The 21,181-nt window shown below is 41.5% G+C and overlaps 1 protein-coding gene across 1 annotated transcript in view; it reads left to right on the top strand.

Annotated features, from left to right (window-relative positions):
* The window catches only part of LOC134531704 (alpha-tocopherol transfer protein-like), a 56,443-nt gene extending 48,925 nt beyond the window's left edge, over positions 1-7,518 (top strand). The window contains exon 6 of the mRNA XM_063367517.1: positions 1,324-7,518. Within this exon, the coding sequence (XP_063223587.1) occupies positions 1,324-1,478 (155 nt within the window). The 3' untranslated portion in view covers positions 1,479-7,518. The remainder of the gene's footprint in view (positions 1-1,323) is intronic.
* Positions 7,519-21,181: the final 13,663 nt, after the last annotated feature.

Genomic DNA, 21,181 nt, shown 5'->3' with positions numbered 1-21,181 from the left:
CGCAACTCTCGCCGCCATCGCACTTCCTTTCACCGAGGTTCCACTCGACGCTTCGGAATTTCGCTCGGGACTCTCGCCGCACCCACGGCACTATCGTCCAGACTATCGCGCCGGAACTGAACTCTCCGCCGAGGAACTCCGCCGCACCCGCGACACTATCGCGCAAACTCTCTCGCCCCGGAACTCTCGCTCAGACACTCGCTCAGGAACTCCGCCGCACCCACGGCACTATCGCCCTGGAACTCAACTCTCCACTCCTCGGAGGCCGGCATCCTGGGCTTATATAGGCCCAGGCGCCACTTCTAGAAGTCGCGAGCGCAGCTGAGGCCAGTCGCGTCATTCCGTGCCGACCCGACGCCAGAAATCTAGATATACGCTTCGGCGGCTCGCGTGGCGGCCCGCGGAACTCCCCAGCTGTCAGGTGTCAGATAACGGCGCCGAAACAGGGCGCCGCGCGGGGAGTTGTTGGGCAAGAGGGAGGGGAAGCAGCAACCCTTGTAATCCACCAGGCGCGCGCGGCACGTCTCATGTTGCGGCGGCTACGTGACGTCAGTGACCGTGCGGGGCCGCTAGCCAGCTCCGAACCTGCACGCGCTGCAGCCCTGCTCACGTTCGTAACAGTATCATTAAATGTATATGCATGTAGCTGAAATGTGTATAATTTTTTTTCCCCAGTAGCTCTAGCTAATGACAAACACCCTCTTTTGCCAGAAATAGTTGTAAAAAGGTTGGGTTTGAATAGCATTCGTTTTGCAGTTAGCCTAAATTAAACCCTCGTACTCGAAAACATAGGTGAGATGTTTAAACATAAGCTGAACTGTGTGATTTCTCAATAAAAGTAGCATGACATCAGAGCACACCACAAGCTTGGAAGTTTTCACTATCTTTCTGCTTTTAACTGTAAAATGTTAACACCTAGATTTGACTGTACTGAAATACAAATACAAATATGCTTATACTGTCATTTTACCATTTTTAAACTTACATATAGTCTTTAATAATAATTTAGCATAAAGTCAGCAAAAAAATTCGTCTTCATTTATAAAATCAATTAATTTACAACTCAGTAATCGTACATTCTAGACCATACCAATTATATATATATTTTTTTTTCGTGATATGGGAATATTTTCCTGCGAGAAAAACTAATTTTCTTAACATGAACCGGGTGAGGTTAGTAGTTTAGTTTCTTAGTTTGTATAGAAACAAATTATAACCAAAATTATTGGAATAAACTCCAGAGGAATTAAAAATATTTTTAAATTAAGACAGTTCAGTAAAATGTTTGAAAACTCATTCTAAAATCATGTATTTTGCCTCCAGATGCCGCTCAGCAACAACTAGAGCAGTCTAAAGAGTGGTTTGCAGAAGAAGAAAAGAAACTCTCTTACCTTCCAATGCGTGTAAATGATTGTGCTGTGGATCTGGACTCATATTTTGGCTTAAATGGTTCATTTAGAACATTAGCTATAGACTAAGTCTTTTATAAAGATGCTACAGTAAAGACAATTATAAAAAAAGAGGTTAATATGCCTCGAAAAGACACTACTGTTGAGTTTAAAGGGCATTTATTGCTACATGAAGCCACGTGTTGAAATCGGAAACTGATATGAATGCATTTGGGTACTTCTATGTATTACAGAAGTATGTGATGTGGCCATGCCTATGACAACAATAAGTTCAAGATTCAGGAAAAATAACCAAGTCAAATATGTAGGCATGTTACCGAAATAGCTTTTGATATCCATACTTGCAACACATCCCCTATTTGTAAAGAAATTATATGTGCATGTTATTTAACTATTTTTGTTAGGTATATGCAGTTTAGATGATAACGTGTAGGTCAATAAGTATCTACTGATTGTCTTTTACTACACATGATAAACATCACACAAACCTCAATGGTCGTGACATACACACACTAACCGGATACAGTGAAAAATAGGAGGGGGGGATGCATCACTAGTCACGTTAAGGTTTAAACAATTTATAAACCAACACTTCTTCTTAAATTGTTTGAAAGTAGATACAAAAAAACTTTCAATTCATGACATTAAAAAACAAACACACTCACTATAGGAACAAGCAAACAATAAAGAAGCTTTAATAAAACAATTCGAGACATAATTTAAGACTTAACATATTGATAGACATCATTTAAGACCTAAAATATTGATAGACATCATTTAAGACCTAACATATTGATAGACATCATTTAAAACCTAATATATTGATGAAGTAGTTATGTTTTTTCCCTGGTTAGGAGCTTTGTCAAGATGTCTGATATTATTTACTCTGTTGATAAATTATTAACATCAGTAGTTTTATCATGGGCATGCTTCCTAACAAAATTATGTCTGATATCTATATTTTTGGATCTTTGGCTGGTTAAAATTTTTTAGCTAGTATATGTATTGCCCCTTTGTTATCACAATTCGCAATGGGTGGCTTGTGTTCATGTTCGGGTTGCATTTCACCGCAAAACGTTCTAAACCACAAGACTTCCTGAACATGAAGCTGAGCACCATGTATTCAGCTTCAATTATGCTCAAGGCAACTTACTAGCTCATGAAACCAGTCTGCCCATGTACTTGACGCTGCAGCCAGTAATTGAGTATCTGTTATTGCTGTCACTCCCTCAATCTGCATCACTGTAGCTAACTAGCTCGTGGTTCCTTTTTTATATCAAACACTTATTTCAAGTATCTCGTCCCTTTCATGTATCTGAACACCCTCTTGACAGCAAGCCAATGGCATTTTTGTGGGTGGTTGTTAAATTGATTTAAGCAATTAACAGCACAAGATATGTCTGGGCGAAGAACTTGGGACAGGTGCATGAGACTGCCAATAGCTTGCTGGTAAGGTACTGTTTTACAATAGTTCAAATTGTAACTGTCACGTTCCGTTCCATTTTGCAAAGCGTCTCTGTGGTCCCAGCCTCCATTGGGGTAGAGACTGGGTTGCAGTCCGACATGTAAAACTTATGTAGAGTTGTCAATTTTATTTGTCCCTGTTGATTTTCATACCTAGACGATTTTCTATATGACCGAGGTTCTTATTTACTCTGGACTTGCCCCTGAATTTGCGGTTCAATCGTACAAATTATAAGTCGCCAACACATATGGAACATATGAAGACACCTTTTTTTAGTATGTTCAAAGTATACACAAAAATCTGCTTTGAACTGCCTTAGCCCCATCACTGCAAGGAATGGTTTTATACTACGATACCAGCACCTTCCACTTTGTTTAGGTCCATACATAGCCTTTTTGAGCCGCCAAACCTTGCCAGGATGTCTTCTCTCAAGGTCTTATGGAGGTTGCATGTATATGACTTCATCTAAGTGGCCATGTATTCAAGCAGTTTACACATCCATATGCACTATCTCAAGATCTTTCTTTACAGCCAGTGCAAAGAGGTATCTTAGTGAAGTATGTTTTATCACCGGTGAGAAGGTTTCCCATATTCTATACCGAGCTTCTGTCCACCACCCTTGACTACTAGAATAGCCTTGTATTTAGGTTCCTTGGAGTCCGCGGTTTTAATTTTGAATACCCGCTTTGTATTGAGAAACTTTATGCCATCTGGAAAGACTACCCACTCATAGTTTTTTACTAACAAATGAAGTTAGTTCTTCATCAATTGTTTCCCTCCACTTTGCAACTTGTACACTTGTCAAAGCTTCCTCCAGTGTGAGGGGCTCGTTGTTTTCTGCAATGAAGTAAGTCACAAGATCTGGATCGGAAGCTTTAGGCCTTGGGGTGCGATTAGATCGTCATAACTGTTGAGGACTGGAAGTTTCTTCAAGGTCATCATTTCCCGTGAGCCCCTTGAAGAACTCTTCGTCTGAATATGCACTGTACAGTTTAGATCATGGTTCTTGAGAGATAACATGTTAATTATCACCAACCGTTTGTGAGGTGGGTATGCCTTCTCTTACCATTGCTGGCATTTTGTTGAGCATATTTTCTTCTAGGTACACCATTACTCTGTTGATAGTCACTTGTTTAGTCATTGGATTGATGAGGCGGTAACATTTCATGTTATCACAATAACCAATGAATTTAAGTTTCTCGGATTTGGGGTCTCATTTTTTACTCTTCTCTCTTGGAATTTTGGCCATGGATTCACAAACTAAGATCCTGAGGTAACTGAGTTGGGGCTTCCTTGAATACCAAGCTTCGAACAGTGTCTTTCCTTCAATAGCTTTCGTTGGGCTCCTGTTGTTGAGATGGACAGAAGTCGCTACTGCTTCGGCCCAATACATTTTAGGCAGTCCTGGATCCTGTGATAAGCACCATGCCTGTTCAACAATTTTCTGATTGGCACACTCCGCGTCCCCGTTCTGCTGGGGTGAAGCTCTGATGGTGTGTTTGGTGTCTAATGCCTTCCATTTTCAGGAAACTGCAGAACTCACTGTTTACGAACTCTGTCCCATTATCTGAGTTTAAGATTATTATTTTGTAAACCTCTGGTTTTCAAAAAGTGCACAGCATTCTTTGAACACACCACAGACCTGATCCTTTGACCTCAGGAAATACCCATTTGTGTACCGAGAATAATCGTCTATGAGGACTAAAAAGTACCTACTGCCTCCAATATATTCTGTCTCCATGGGACCACATAAGTCCACATGCACCAGTTCCAAGGTTTTTTTTGCTCTAAAGATGCTTTATTTGAATATAAAACGAAATTGTTTGCCTTTGACACAAACTTCACATGGGGCTTTGCTTGTCTGCAGGTTCTGTGCTCCATCTGCCATTGCTGTTAACAAGTTCATATCTTTACTGTTTAAATTACCTAATCTGCGGTGCCATAGATCTTCACCACAAGTGATAGCATACACTCTATCAACACACGATGACACGGATACTGCACTGTGTCTAACTGATAAATGCAATTTTTCAAATGATGCCGAGGCTATCAATTCATGATTTGAGTTCAGTATTTTACCACCAATTGTTTGAAAAATAACAGTATTTACTTTGCTTGTGATTTTACTCAATAATAGTAGGTTTGGCTGCGATGTCTGGAGCATGATGCACCTCGTGGGCTGTGATGAGGCTGGTCTTTTTATTGACTGACAACTAAATCTCAACATTTTTCACAGAATCTATCGTGAGAGGATTATTGTTTTCCATTAGGATTTTTAGCTTAAATTCGGACACACAAATACCTAACTTAGTTTTTGTCAAATGCACTGATGCACACGAATCTAAATACCACCCATGTTCACTGTTTTCCATGTTTGTTAGCATACACGTATTATGCTAAAAATGCATTGTTGGTTTTATAGTCGAAATCACTTCCCTCTTTCTTTCATTCCCATTTAACCTGACACGACAATCTGCAGCAAAATTTCCAATCCAGTTCCAGTTGTGACATTTGCGAGGCACTACATGGGGTTTGTTTTGTTTGTTGTTTCATGACGATCGTTTACTGTAGAGTGCTGTATCGATATTGGATGATCGAAATGGACTTGAACTAGATTTTACTTCTTGTGACAATTTGATTTTAATGTCATCAGCTGTAATTAGAATTTCTGAGCTCTCCAAGGCTATTATTATGGGTTTGTACTCTCTCCATCTCCCTCTACACGCACCAAGTGTGGTTCATGGCAAGGGGAGGACGCGCCCCCGCCGCCCATGTTATACAATGCACATTCGAACGCGTTTATACACTTACCCAGACTTCATTATTATAGATAAAAACTAGATATTTTGCTCGAAATGACTTGATGTTTTGTTATTACACTCATAGCTCAAGAGGTTTTTAACACATCCCCCCCTTGAATTATGTCTGTATCGCTCCCTAATGGTAACACCACAAAACACAAGACCCCTTAATCACATAATGGCGAAATACAACATTGATAAACTATAGCACATCTATGCATGCATTTTGATTGATGGTACTGCACTGCTGGCATTGCAGCATCTCACCTTTGTATCCTTGATACTTGACATGCTCCCCGCGATATAGTTTGTTTTCAAGACAGAAGCTGGCATGCACAATTAAAATTATGGTACTTACTGGTAGTGTGGTTCATGGCATGCAGTTTGTAGTAATTGCTGCATAACGTCTCCATGTCGATGGCGATGTCAGGCACCATGTGCAATTCGTGGTTCGCTACCGCCCAGCCCAAGCAGCGGACCATGGTGTCTGTAGCAGGCACATACAGAGAAGATTGCTCCCCCTTACTCCTAGCTCCAGGCTCCACCTCTTCCCAAGGCCATGGCCATAGTACATGAAGTACATACTCATGCCATCTAGCGGTAGTTTTGCGAATCACTTACTCCTGGGAGTTTGAACGCCCACGGAACGCCTGCCCTCTGGCATCTCCCAAAGTAACCAGTTCACATAGTTATTTCTTAGGCCACCAGAGCGCTGGCTTAGTCCGTCCCATAAGCCTCAATGGTGCTACCAGCTGATCCGCACGACTCAATCTCTACTCAGTCCAGCCACACCTCAGTAGGTCGCGCTGACATCGGGCAGTACCACCAACTTCGAGATATCGAATTGAATTCTGCCTTCCTCGACAAGCACCTCGGTAATGTTCGGAACCTTTCGGTTCAAAAGCCGAAGGGGGGCCCCCACCTTTCTTCATTTAATATTGCTATTAATTAAGAGTCTCAGCCACCACAAGCTCACTGCACGGCGCGATACAGGACTGACTGCATAGAACCAAACGTCATCGGGACGCCTCGCCGTTTCTCTTAAGATGTGATCAGATTAGCCAAGGGTTGTTTCCCTTCATAGTAGTGTTTAGGCATTAGTCAGTCCACGTAAATCTAGCTAAAGTAGTCATGTATAAGTCATCGTAGATAATTGATTTTTTTGAGAATCATGGATCATCCGTGTCGTGCTCGTCTGCTTAACCAGCGGGCAGGCCCTGGAAGACATACCCTGTTTGGTGAGTTTTTAGCACCACCCCTCGCCTACCTGTCATCGTAACTAGAAGGCATTTTCTGCCTGTTCCACCAACTGTCTGTGATTCAGTCCTAAACATATGTGTTTGGATCTGTTCACAGACAGGGTCCAAGTAACAGAGTTCAAGTGCCATAGTACTCGTGCCAGAGTACCAGTGCCAGGCACCGAACACTGGACCCGGGTACTTTGCCAAGGACCAGATCCGTCTACACAGGGCAGATCGTCCAGGGCCTCTGATGTCTCATCAGCTGTCCCACTTCATCCATCAATCTCCAAAATGCCAGCCTTGCATTTTTTTTAACCTTTTTCGGAATAGTATCCAGCCGCGACGTCTCTTGGACCTTAAACCAAGAACCTCACTAAGATAATTTAACGAGTTATTTGTCACAAACTTTAAGTAAAATGGTTAAGCTACTTATGTTAATGACCTAAAAAGGGCCGGTCCATTCTTGTACCCATTCTTGTACCCATTATTGTATTAATGTAATCTCAATTCCATGTTGTATATGCTTTCTGTTAGTTAAATCACATGTTGTAACTCTATATTATGACAAATAACGAAAAGTAAAATAAAAACAGAGAAACCAACGCCTGTACGAAATCATTGTTTTACCTTATCGAACTAAAAGATCCACTCGTTCCCCTCAGTCATCAGGTCAAGTGACGAGGCAGGATAATTGGACTAATGTACTATGACTAATTTCATAGTTAAATGTTTATCATATTTAACTTTAGAACATTCTGCGCTTATTCATTCACTGAAAAACTGTTTATGTTAATTCAAATGTTAAGATATCTGCTTCCAGTCATAGTCTGTTAAGTCATTTGAAAAGCACATCAAAGCAATTATAATAAACATACATTTGCCATACATTTGATGGAGTAGTTCCTTAAAAACATTATGAAAAAATAAGTTAAAAGTAATTTAGAGATGACCGAAAAGTGTTTTTTAATTTATTCATAAGTTGCTATTAAGCTTTTAGAACAAGGTTTCATGTTTGTCACAAGTATGATGAGGGCACTTTTAAAACTTCATTTTCTATTTTCGTTAGTTGCTGTCAAAAACACTTGCATTAAATCAATGTAAAGGAAAAATTTAAAACATCCTTCAGAAAACAATAGTATCAGATTTTTCGATGTGTATATGTCACACTGGAAGACCTGTACTGCACTGTAGTGCAAGTAGTTTTGTAAAGAGATCGTTTCGCAACAACGAAAATAGTGTACAATTTGGTTCATTGTATAGCTTAGTCGGCCAAGTATACATGAAATTATATATTTCTTGTTTATCAGGCACGTGAAGGTATTTTTAAAAGTAACATGAGCCGAGTTGATGAGGGAAAGCCGTCAGAAAGCAGGTAATGTGTCGCAGCCAGGTGCGACTGGGATGCAGATAATGTTATAGCGCAGTGTAGGGCTGTCTACATTGTCCTTATGGGAACGAGGCAAGCACTCCTTACTAACCTTGGGTCGGCTCGACTCGGCTCGGGTGACATCCGGCCGAAGTCACGCTCAGTGTGAGGGTAGGAAGGATTAAGCTACCCATCACTCTTGACACTCGCTGTAGGTGTCCAATTGTGTGGTGTGACCTAGATTCCTCACTGTGTACCATTAGCTGGCACCAGCTGGGTGATCACTTGGTCCTCTGGCCTTAAGTTATATTGCTTATGGGGCAGGTAATGGCAATGTGCTGCATTGAAATAAAATTTTTGTAAAACAAAACATAGAGTCACATAGATGGCAGTGATGACTTGCGGCTTGACTGAACATACATGAAACTACATATAACACTTAAGCTTAGTGGCTGTCCCCCAATAGCACTTGGAGATTCATGAGAATAAACAATTTAAGGATACATAATCAAGTACGGTGCAATAAGGCTGATATCTCAAGATGCAAAAAATAAATATTTAGTTGTTGATTATGCTATACCTGTACCCAAAATGTGTTTTTAGTGCACAAAAGGACACAGGCAGTACCTTATTTTTAGGGAATGAATTTTTGTGACATATCCGTGACCTATTTGTTGCCCAAATTTTGCACATGTGCAGAGACCACTTTTTCAATGATTTCGTCCAGATGGTGGACCCATGTCTGGCGCCATTAACTTGTATATATACAATTTCGTTAATATCGGTGGACGTTCCAAACATATTGTTTATGGTAGCGCAATTACCCTGAAAAATTTTTTGTACATTTTAATAATCATAACATAATATAATCGCAAATTAAAAAGTATTTCAGACAGCTAGAAAGATGCTTCAATTTTGGGTGATAGTGCTGTTATCTCTAGGACTTTTTTTGTAATAATTAATTGTATCGACGGATCTGAAACATTAGCCAGAATGTTGTTTAGAACCAATTTATAGCCTGGTGCAGGGCATCGTTGATTAAAATGATTGTTTTTCTGTTACCTTACTGCTATTAAATTTAGAAACATTCTGGAATATGGCCTGCGAGTTAGGTTATAGTTGTATCCCAACATGGCAGTGCTTATTCGCTACCTTACCCGAATGTCTTGGAATATCGCCATAACCATCCTATACATATCTGACCCTTAAATTCGATAAATGCCACATGGGCTGAAAAGCGGGACATGAAATTCCCCAGGTCGTATTAAATTAAATTAGATTTAGGTACACTGATCAACTACGTGGAGGCCTGTGTGGGGGAAAGTGTCAAACATCCTGGTGACTAGAGGTCTGGAATGCATCTCCCATCGAGACAGAAAATTTAATATTACATATTAAACAGAATGTCCCTCGCATAGGCACAGATGATTAAGTTAAGCAGTTTGTAAATTCAATCCAGCTGTGAGTTGCCAGCTGTGGAGCCGATTAAAGAATATTTAAAATTTGACACTATTGCTGAGAATGTGGTCAGTGATGAAAAAATATTGAGAGGCTCCAGGGTGCAAGACGTTCCTAGCCCTGGCGAGGGTAGATAGAGCTCCTACTCGCCACAAGCCAAACAGGCAGTAAACTGTGGTTTTCTTCAGGCCATATTTTGAGCATTATCGCACTTAAACAAAATTATATTTTAATCAATGTCGGTTGCTCAAACATTAACAAAACACATTGCCATAACCGAGATCTCGTAGCTGGGACCCAAGGTGAGCCTGTTGGGCTGAACTCTATCTGAGCGAGCACCATGATAGCTTGAAACCTAGCTGTGGTTGTGACATGGGTTTTCGGCCCTCGTGTGGTTCAGTAGACCCTTAGGTTATACGTAGGTGGCTGGGTAAAAAAACTAGTAGACTGCTTCACACTCCCTAAGCAACATATTGGCCGATTCCAAGTTAGAGTAGTAGTAGACAAAGACTGGAAATAAATAAGATCATTTGCAGTTGCTGTTTTAATTTTAAATTATGGCTAGCGCCGAAAAAGATTGCACGTACATTTGAAACACTACACAAACATGTTGCACCTTACGTCAAGGAATACATGACTCTAATGGCAATCTCGTTAAGTGAAGTTTTGGTTGGAGATGGCCAACCCCGAATGTTTAGTAACCCACGACTCTGCTACACATAGGTTCTCTCTTTTTCATTTGTGTAACTTAAATTTCCCCTTTAAATGACTTTGGGAGACTGTTGGATCTTTTAGTTTCAAAGGAAAAATAATAACCCAAATGATTTTGTCTAAATATAAGTGCCTCTATGTTTATTTAACTCTTAATTACTTTAACATCAGTAGACAAAACATTGATTCCACAAAAAGGTTAAAAAGGTCACCTAATTTACATATGTGTATTGCCAAATATATTAAAATTACAACATATAATGGATTAGTTGACAAATATATTAAATGGATTTAATTATATTAAAATATATTAAAATAACATTACTTAAAGTATGGGCCGGCCCTAATTAGAAAATTACCATTAAGTTTCATTGGACATAATTAAAACAGAATCAGAAACAAAAAAATGGTTAAAGTAAACAATCCTAGAGTTAGTGATTAGAGTGATTAAAGTCCCGAGAAGAAAAATTTCGGATGTTCCTATCTTTTCAACGTCGTGATATTATGGTTACTCTGAAGACATAACAAAAAAAATTTGGAGGACTGGAGGTTTGTCATTAGCTGGCCGAAGGTGAGCTGTTAACATGGTGTCAGGGTGCCTTAGTCGTCCTGTTTGCTGGAGGAAGGATTCGAAGGTGGTCTAGTTAAGTCCACATCCGGCCCTTGGACCCTGTCAGACAGGGAGGTGGCTTATAGCGTCAGCAAAGTAGCCTGCCAGGATGCGAAGCTCGCGAACACGTGGTTGTTGCGGACGTTTCCATAAATTAAAATGATTAGTAAAATATTATTAAGTAAAATTAGCGAAGCATGACTATTTCTATGAGGCACGCAGACTGACTAATTACTAATTAAGAAATGAGTTATAGGGACAATATCCCTTGCCTAGCTGACTACATATTTGAACAACGACTGGACAGAAGTCTTGTGCGGCTCGCCGAGGATACGATGTTGTCAGTTTGCTCTCACAGCACGAAGTCCTCTTGTGGCGGTAGCGACTCGTAATTAGAAACAGCCGATGACTTTCGAAAAAAAGTGGGGAGACTTTGGCTTCCGAACCAAAAGATTTCAAAGATTTTCGAGGGGTTGGTCGAGAAATACTGTCTTCGATATATCGAAGTTGGTGGTACTGGCCAATGTTAGCGCGACCTACTGAGGGGTGTCCGAAACAAGAAAAGATCGACTCGTGCATTTCACGCACGAGATGCATAGAGCTTATGGAGGGGACTAGTGCAGCACTCTGGTGGCTTGGAAATGAACTACGGGGCACTGCTTGTTGCGTGAGGTGCCAGGAGGCAGGCGTTTAGCGGTTGTTCAAACACCCAGGGGAAATAACTCGGAAATAAGCTACGAGAGGGCAGAGGCGGTACATTCGCAGACTAGTGTTCAAACCTTGAGGCGAACCAGGGTTGGTGGCCGGTCAATGAACTGGGCAAGGTTCCATGGAAAGGCAATAGAGAGAGAGGGGGGGGGGGGGTGAAAAATGTGCTAGGGCAGTGGGAAACTCTCTCGGCAGAGGCCTGCGATGTGCCGAGGGCTTGAGCAAAAGACTCGTGATTGTGTCTAAAATCGCTCGCATAAGGCTGGTTCTCAGAACCTAGCTGCTCTAATATAGCTTGCAGAACATAGCACTTCTTGTCACTGCTCGGAGGAGAATTACAAGCGATGGCCGTGCGTCAAGGCAGGGATAAAATGAGCACACAGTCTGACTCACACTGGCTCGGCAAAAATCAGATCTACCTCTGGGAGCATCATTGGGGAGACTGGCCTGACAAAGATTAGGTGGAAGTGTACAGGAGACAGAAATAAAATTCAAGTTTAAGCAGCAAAAAAAAAAAAGGAGCAAAATTATTTTTCAAAATTCAAAATTAGAATTTTGCCGAAAAATGCTAATTCAACCCAGCTTCGAGCTTTGAATCTACTTTAGTTCAATTAAAATTTTCATGGTGGCCAGCAGGCATATGACGACTGAATTATCCATAAATTTTTCGGCCAGTCCTGTTAGTTGGTTAAGTTAAAGGTGTTAGGGATAGACCCAGCTCTTCAGAAATGATCCAGGGACACGTGGGGAAATAAAAGAGATGGTTAAGGTTATACTAAGTATATTTATTAGAATGAAGAATCAGTGAACATTAAAATGCAGAGGCTCCCCACAGAACAGCGTGCCGGCCCAGGATCATGACCAGAAGAAAACTGCCAGAAGATGATGGCGTTGCGGTGGCAAGTGTCATCCGACTGTCTTAGCTTTAATTTGGCTGTTTTTTATTTAATTTTAAGTGATTAGTATTTTTTGCACTTGAATTGTTAATTGACGAAGTAACGCTTTTGTCTCGTGCATAGTGTGTGAGGGGTGCATTCTGCCAGCGGGAACTGGTACTGGCAGGTGAAACTGGGCTTTACAATCGCAGGAGGTAAAACATCAAAATTTAATACAAAGAAACAACTCTGGTCGATAGCCACTCGGGTGACAATCGATACATTGGCCATGCCAGCCATTTGTAGTGTTGCATTGCACTACACTCTAGGTGCATTCTGGTTGCACATACTGAGCATACATACTAATACGACATAGTAGCCTGTGTGGATCAAAGAAGAAACTATGGGCATCATCAATGTGCATATATAACCTACTACTAGTTCTAATGCAATGAAAAACCTGAAAAATGTTTGCAATTTTTGATATGAAAAAGTATTTGAATTAAGCAGAAATGTCATAGTAGTACTTATTAAGATCACAAAAAAAAACCTATTTACTAATGCATGTCAAAATTTTATGGAACGAAAATATTTACACTTACCTTGTAAAATTAAATGTTAACAACAAAAAACTTACGAATTCTCGTGGAAATATAAAGGTTGGAGTGACATTAACATTCTTATTTAGTTTGAATAAGTTTAATTAGGTACTTTTCCTTTAAGCTTACACATATAAAACTTGACGACAGTCGTCGTGCCCTCCTAGATGTAGAGGCCGTACCTGTCCGCCGACGTGGGCCTAAGGGAGGTATGTTCCCCCTAGTGCACTGGCTGTGAAGTGCTACGAGCAGGGACGCACCCGCGTGCGCCCTGGTACGTCAGCGGACGTCAGGGTGTTGTTAATAGTTATGTTTTGTATGCACATTTTTAAGTAATCACGAGCCTCCACAATTATATATACGTGTGACCTAACAGAACTCTCACGTCTGGAATAGTGTATGTAAATGCTGTATAAATACTTCGCTTGTATTTAATCTGTAACTTATTAATTAATTACTTGTCATGTCGTTTTAATAATTCTTTGATTCTTTCAAGTGCTATGTTAGTAATGTAATCGCAGCATGGCGCACCGCGAGACGGGCCTCTCCCACACCGGCCGATTTCCCTCCCCTCCTCCGCGGCCCGCGGGCCTCGGCACGCGGACGGGCGGAGAAGGGCAGTGGCGAACCACACGCGGGGACTAGCAGACGTGCGCTCGCTCCACTCCGCTCGGGAGACGTGGATCTTAGCTCCGAGTTCGCAGTCAGTGTAAGCGTCACGGGACTGTCTCTGCAGTCAAGCTGCTCTATATCAGCATTCTTTGTACCGCTGGACTTCTCTCTGTCATTACGTATCGTTTCGGGACTACAGTTGCATACGTCATAGGCCGTGTATGTGCCTCTTAGAACCGCCGAACTCTCTCAGTCAGTATGTGTAGTTACTGGACTTTTTATGCTTACGTGACGGGTCGCGTACGTGCTGTGTAACACTGCTGAACTTTCGTAACCGGTACGATTCGCTACGGGGTTGCATTCTCTGTCACATCGGGTCGCATTTTGTGGCCAAGAGTTATTTCCGGGAGTCCGGGTTGCGGCGGGGAGGACGCTCGTTCCGCGACGTGCTGGCCAGGCTGCGGCAGGATTATTCACGGAATAAAGGGGCTCGTGAAAACGGACACCATCGTATTATCCTTGTTACCATCTACTGTTCCTCCTACCTACGTAACGTTCCCTCCAGGTCCCGTATTTTCCGGTCCCGGCCACGTTGGCCTGAACTCACTCTCTCACCGACGAGAGCTACACGGGCAAATCAGGATTGTTCACAACAGGGAATTAGGGACCATAGGCCGAGGGATGTCAAACTATATACACAGTATTATAATCTTTTGGGATTGATTATTAAATTTTAAAGCAATGTAATAAACGACTGGGCTAACTGCTTGAATAGACCACATATTTCCTAATTTGAAAATCAAAACTTAAAACACGCCAGTCTATTCAAAATAAATTACCATTTAAACACTAGATTTCATTCGATTGCATAATATTTCCATGTTTTACGAGACTATCCAGAGAACTTCCATGAACATGACCAGCCCTCTGTTAATTCTTCCAGAACCATTCATTCCAGCTGCTATGGAAAACATTCAATTGTGGCATAAGGGCTGTTAAGGTGTATAATTTTTATAATTTTTACGACTAAACTGTATATTGCTTAAAAATATTAAAAAATTAACTTTAATGAGTAAATTTATTAACATGTAATTTCTGAATGAGGTTGGGTGGGGATGTAAAATGGGGATTGAAGATTTACTTCACTTGCATTCGAAAGGTTAAAGCGATTGGTACATGACATGTGAGTACTGTTTACTCCGATTATTATTATGCCCCAGTGAGTGTTCACAAAGTATCTAGTCTAGCAAAGGGCAGATTCATATTACATTAATACGAATCACTTGGTCTCAAAAATCAAATTTGAAATAATTACACTTGCTTGAACATTAAAATGTATAGAAAAGGAATCATTTTTATTTAATAATACAATCAACATTTAAAATATTCCTTCTTATAGGAGATCCCAGTTGTTTGGGGTCTTCTTCCTCAAGACTCTTAGGCCATTATGCCACATCGATGCTCACCCCTGTAGCGTGTGCATACCACGAACGCATCGGTAGGTATAGTAAGTGAGTGCAGAGGCGGGAACGACCCCGAGGTCGATGGATCGATAGCCACCCACATGGCTAGACTGTTGATGTGTTCATCAACCATTACTATGTGTGTATTCGTTCGCCGGATGTAGTTCCCAGAACTTGTAATTTTAATATCTAATTGTAAATTGTTAATTAAAATAATGTCATCACTTTTCTTTCATATTTAAAAGAATATTTTTGACCGTGCGACTACGCCACAAATCTCCACCTGAGTGGTTCTCGTGCTCTTCGTACTTCGCGCGGGAAACATGGCCCTCGGTGGACCGGGGCTACCGAAGCCGCGCCAGTCGTCGCTTGCCCGGCTCAGGGGTCAGATGCGTCCGCACACCACAGGGTCTACAACATCTTACTTTCACCATCTGTAACCGCCATAGTGTAAGTTTCACAATCCTTTTTCATCGTCCTCCTGGCCAGCCCCACATTCGGTGCAGATTGACCGAACCCTCCGCTTAACTTAATTCTGTCGTTTGCTTGCGCTAGTTTTACGTTTACTTCCTTTATAGCTAACAGGCCATGTATACGCACCTATCCTTAGATAGAAGACTTTGCTCATGAACTTCCCAAAATCTCATGCACTGGGCCAACTACGGATTAAACATTTCAACTTGCTACTTAACTTTCTAACCAATTCATGACAATAGGACTCTGCATTAGGTTGTGTTCGCCATGTAAGAAACGTGCTTGTGAGAGCTTTCGCCCATGATTAAAGCCAGAGACTACTCTGGTGTGTATTGTCGTCATTGTTCTGACGTATAACGTAATTTAACTGAATCCATCCCTCGCGAAATGTGTCAGGCGACCGACATCCTCACCCAGCAGAACCACGCATAAATTCTCTATCAGCTGTGTGTGTAATATTTACATAATCATGCAATATTCATGTAATGTTTCGTGTCCTATCGCTCATGTAGTGTTTGCTGAGCTCTACTATATGGGCGTGATGTATCAATAAGACTGGACCCTCATATCATCTGCGAACTTCCGTGCTACATAACAGAGAAACAATCATTATCATCGCCACACCCTGGCTTAGTTCGAAAACATAATATAACATAAGTATGCACAGTTGTGCTCTGGCACCGACACAATACGGTCTGAGTGCTGTGGTAGAACCATGCTAAAGATACTTTCTATGTAATAAATCAACATCATTTTGTAGTTGCCATCTTTAATTCGATCACTGCTGTCTCCAGGCACGTTACCCATTGAGATATTGAGATAACCGGGCATAAACTATCAGTACTTCAAATAAGAGTCAGCCCATTCGACGCCAATTCCAACTTTTTAAATTATGACTGCAGCAAAGTTACAAGCAATTAAAAAGTGTTTGACCCCATAAAATGTTTTCAAAAAAATTAAAACACTGAACTGTAACCGAAATTTAAAAGTGACATCATACCTCCTTACCCTTAATTAATTAAAGCCCAGGTCCCAGCTCATCTACAGCATGCCACACCTGTATTTGTGATGTAACTTCTTCTCTGAGAGCGATAAAGTGGCGTCCCAACATTCTGGTGTCCAGTCCCGTCCGGGCCACCGCTGAGGCCAGAAACCAGTGCATGGTGTTCCAATACAAATATCTCTTTGTTATTTCTGTTTTCCTGTCTGTTTTCTTTTTTATCATGTGTGTGTTTGTAGCAGCATTTCTTAGTTCCATGTGCTATAATAAAAGTACTATCCGCATTTCCACTGATCTGTAAATATTCATTTATTGCTTAACCCACCTGCCTTCCTTGTTTCCTTGTCATACACAAGTGTGTGCAGAAGGCTTGCTTATGGGAATTTCCATGGGTCTCCAACATGTGGACCATCTGAGTCCACTAAGTTTTTGCTGCAGAGTTCTCTGCATGGGTGATGTCCTCAGTCAGGCACACTGGGCCAGATGGTCCACTTCCACCTCAGAGGTAGAGGCTGCTCTTTCTACGGAGCTGGCACTGGGAAAGCAACAATCCAATCATCAGCAAAGTGACCGAGTGACACCAGCCCCATCTCCATCCTTCTGTCGGGGTCGGACCTGCAATAAAACGAATCAGTCTTCAAAAAATATACTTTCTTTTATATGAAACTCCCATTCAAAACTATATTAATAATGGGTTCGATTACTACTGGTTCCGTTAGTTTGCAGGCCACCACGATCGAGCTTCACTAAGCAGATGGAGAATGAAGGTAAATTGCCAGACCTTTATATATGACCGCTGGGTTGGTTTATAAGTTTAGCAACAAATTTTGTTCGTTATGCACGAAAATCGTAAGATGTCACTAATTGTACAACATTAAATTTTTAACACCAGAAAAAAATTTGATTTAATAATTATTTTTTGACGGGTTGTATCCAAACAAATACGAACCAAAATTTTGAATTTGCATTTTTATATTTTTACCTTCTTGCTATTCAGTATGTAAAACAGCATTACGATTTGAATATTATAGAGCATTAGCTACGTCAGAAAAATTAGTAGTGTTTATTGCCATGTTAAATTTTTGGAACAAGACGTTTTCATGTCGTGTGAAATTCGATAGCATTTTATTGTAGTTACTCATTTATCCTTATCATTATCTAAAACTTAATTGCTATATTGCATGTGGTTCACCAGTAGTTAATCGTTATATCGAATTGCTAGATACCTCTGCAAACTAATTGTACCGTTTAGTATTTGTAAGCAATTTATAGCTGGTACATATACAATTACTCGACTATTTGTATACTTCTTCCTTATTTTGTTAAATGATAAGTGACACACATGGCTAGAAACACCTGCTACTGCTCCTACAGTAATCAACCCGTCATTTACATCGTCTGATCTTGCAGATAGATTCAAATGGGATGCCCTTTCAGATAATTGGAGCAGTGATCGATCACATTCCCATTGTTATAAGCAGTTACCACTCCCCAATAGACAATCAATCAGGCATGCAGAATTATTATTCTTTCCCTCCCAGGCCAACGGGACGTTATTTTCCACTTCCCTGTAAGCATTGATAACAGTTACAATGCGCGCCCCTACAGAACATTTCCTTCACCTACCTATACTCTCAATTTTATAATAACCTATTCCATGCAGTCATCTCCTTCATGCCTTTTAGAATAAAAGGTATAGCTTCCAAAAAATATAAAGCCCCATGTTGGGATACTAAATGTGCCCACATCAACCAGCAGCGATTAAACACTTTACATGTATACAAAAAGCAATCTACTATGACTAACTTTTTTCTTCTTTAAAAATCCCAGGCGATAGGCAAGTGAACTTGGAAAGAGCATAAACTGCCGTCCGCCGCGGTCTCGTGTTTGAGGTCGGGCGCAGGTCCTAGCGGGGTGGCTGGCTTTCTTAGAGATTTCTGTTCCGGGAGGGCGCCAGGCTAGCTCGGTGTCTAACCGTGTGGTGGTCGTGGGTTCGTTGCCCCAGCGTGGCCCGCTAGAACCGTCGGTGGTGATGGAATTTGTTTCCTGATTAGGTTGGGTTGTTTAGGTTAATTTACATACACTGTTCTGGTTGTTCTACGGGTCGCACGTCGCGCACGGGAGGTGCGGGTTGGACGTTTTATTGTTCACGATTTACACTGGTTCATTACATTGGGCGCGAGGTCTACTCGGCGGTACATGACTGCCAATGAGGCGTCGGAACACGTAGAAGTTTTGATTACACTATTATTACAATTACACTTGACAAAACAGCACCCTGTGGTGCTCTTACGTACACGATTACACTCCACACATTATCTGAGAGGAACACCTGCGTGCCTCTACGTGTGTTTACTTATTAAGCCCTCACGCCAGTCGCAGTTGAGGGAGAGCGTTCGATTAGCGTCGGCTAATCTCGTAATCCGTAAATTGCGGCGCGCGGGCCCACCTGTGTGGACCGCGGCTCGCTACTAAATTAAAAACACGTTTAAGCTTGGATGTAGCCTGTGCCTGTGCACTGGGCGATTAACTAAAGTTCTGGGGTGGCGGGAGACGGCCCGTACCGTATACTGCACGGCCCCACGTAATGCTTTGTGTGGGGCGTGTTAAATTGATGCGGCTGGGTTAGGCCCTACACCGGAAAAGGGCCGGTCGCACACGGGGAGTATTTAAAAAAAGGTTTTGGTTGTGACTATAATTACCAGATGGACGTTCGGTGAAACAAAGAAATGCTGGCTCCCCGTGGGACGTGCGTCCGTCCCGGTCCGTAAGTCGCGCTGTACTGGCGTCTGGCCCTGGCGCGAGGGGAGGGGTGAGCTCCCTGTCGCGCCAGAGTTTCTAAAGTTCCGTTATTCGTAAAAAATTACATTAATAATAAAAAGCAAGTGGCTCTAAATTCGTACAATAAAACTTAATGATTAACTTAATATCTATATATGTTTTAGAATTGACATTTAATAAGTTTGTCTAAAATATGCTTGAATATTAGAGTCAAGCTGGAGACTGTCTGTTTCTTGATAACTACTCCAGTGGCGAACGATAATGCTAATTTGGGGCGGTTTGCGATACGTCACACGTTTCACTACTGAATTTAGGCTGAAGGCCGCAAGGGTTGCACTCACAGCTGTTTTAGTAGAAAGCTACACAAGAGTGACCCGGGCACTCCTACGGCGCACTCTATTAATTAGGGGCTTTTGTTTGTTTCTGATTACTTTATTATTGTGTGGGGAATTTTGTAGGCACGGGGAGTGTGTTGCATGCGTAATTAAAATGGTTCGCTATTCTCTACCTTAGGCTGCGGTCCGCTCACTTGACTCAGGTGGGCCATGGCTAGGGGTGCTTTCCGTTAGCGGAGCCGAGTACTGGCGGGTGCAGGTCGGGCTTTGGGGTGGCCTTCGGCCGTACGATGTCAAAACAAGCTCATTGACAAACTTTTTGTGACTCTTTTTTGTGCTCTATGCTGCTTTATACAAACTGGCGCAAATTAGCAAAATTTTGACACAGTCTAGTCTTCCCTTGTTTCTCAGCTCTACGCCCCCCCCCCCTCCAATTCAAAAATTGCTCGATGAATTTATGGCACTTGTTACGCCACTACGGTTCAGCATGTAATCTCATTCATCATAAACCCTCCTCGATATAAATCCATTGATCGTGATTGTACATTACTATTGGATGACTTCTCTTCTTCGGAACTCTCATAATGTATTCAGACCACGACTGATTCCGTCCCCGGACCGGATATATTTACCAACAACATGCTCCGACATCTATTGAACAATGCACAGTCCTTATTACTATACATCTTCAACTCTGAAATGTATAACGGCATCATACATTTCAGCTTCCTACCTTCCTTCCTATCCTCAAACTGGGTGGATCACCACTACAGCAAAATTCTTACTGCCCCAATGCCCTAGGATTATGTCTTGCCAAATTATTTAAGAAATTACCGTAGAATGGGGTGAATAGAATCACTGAGGTGAATAGGATCAATGTTTAGGAAAGTGTTTTATGGTTATACATTGTTTCTAAATATTTAAATACGTGGCCACATTTCCCCCCCTTTTTTGTTATTACATCTATGACTCTATTTCATGGTGTTCCAAGGACAGCCTAAGTTTCACCCCCATAGATCGACATGCCCGAACAGTTCCGAAGTACGTCGCTCGATCGGGTAACTTCGGTAGTAGAAAAGCGCGGGCTATAGCTACAGCTTTAAAACGTGAACAATGATATCGTTTTTTGATCTAGCAAGAGATAAATTGCAAAATTGTACCAAAAGTGATAAAGATAACACTATTCCGGGATATGTAGACAGTGAAATCGGTTATAACAATTTCTTTGATGCCTTAAAAAGTGCAGGTTACTCGTTCTCAGTTAGAAGTAGTG

Source organism: Bacillus rossius, chromosome 5 (genome assembly GCF_032445375.1).
Source record: "Bacillus rossius redtenbacheri isolate Brsri chromosome 5, Brsri_v3, whole genome shotgun sequence".
NCBI classification, from domain to species: domain Eukaryota; kingdom Metazoa; phylum Arthropoda; class Insecta; order Phasmatodea; family Bacillidae; genus Bacillus; species Bacillus rossius.
Note: the sequence above shows the minus strand (reverse complement) of the source record. Positions and strands in the feature narration are given on the sequence as shown.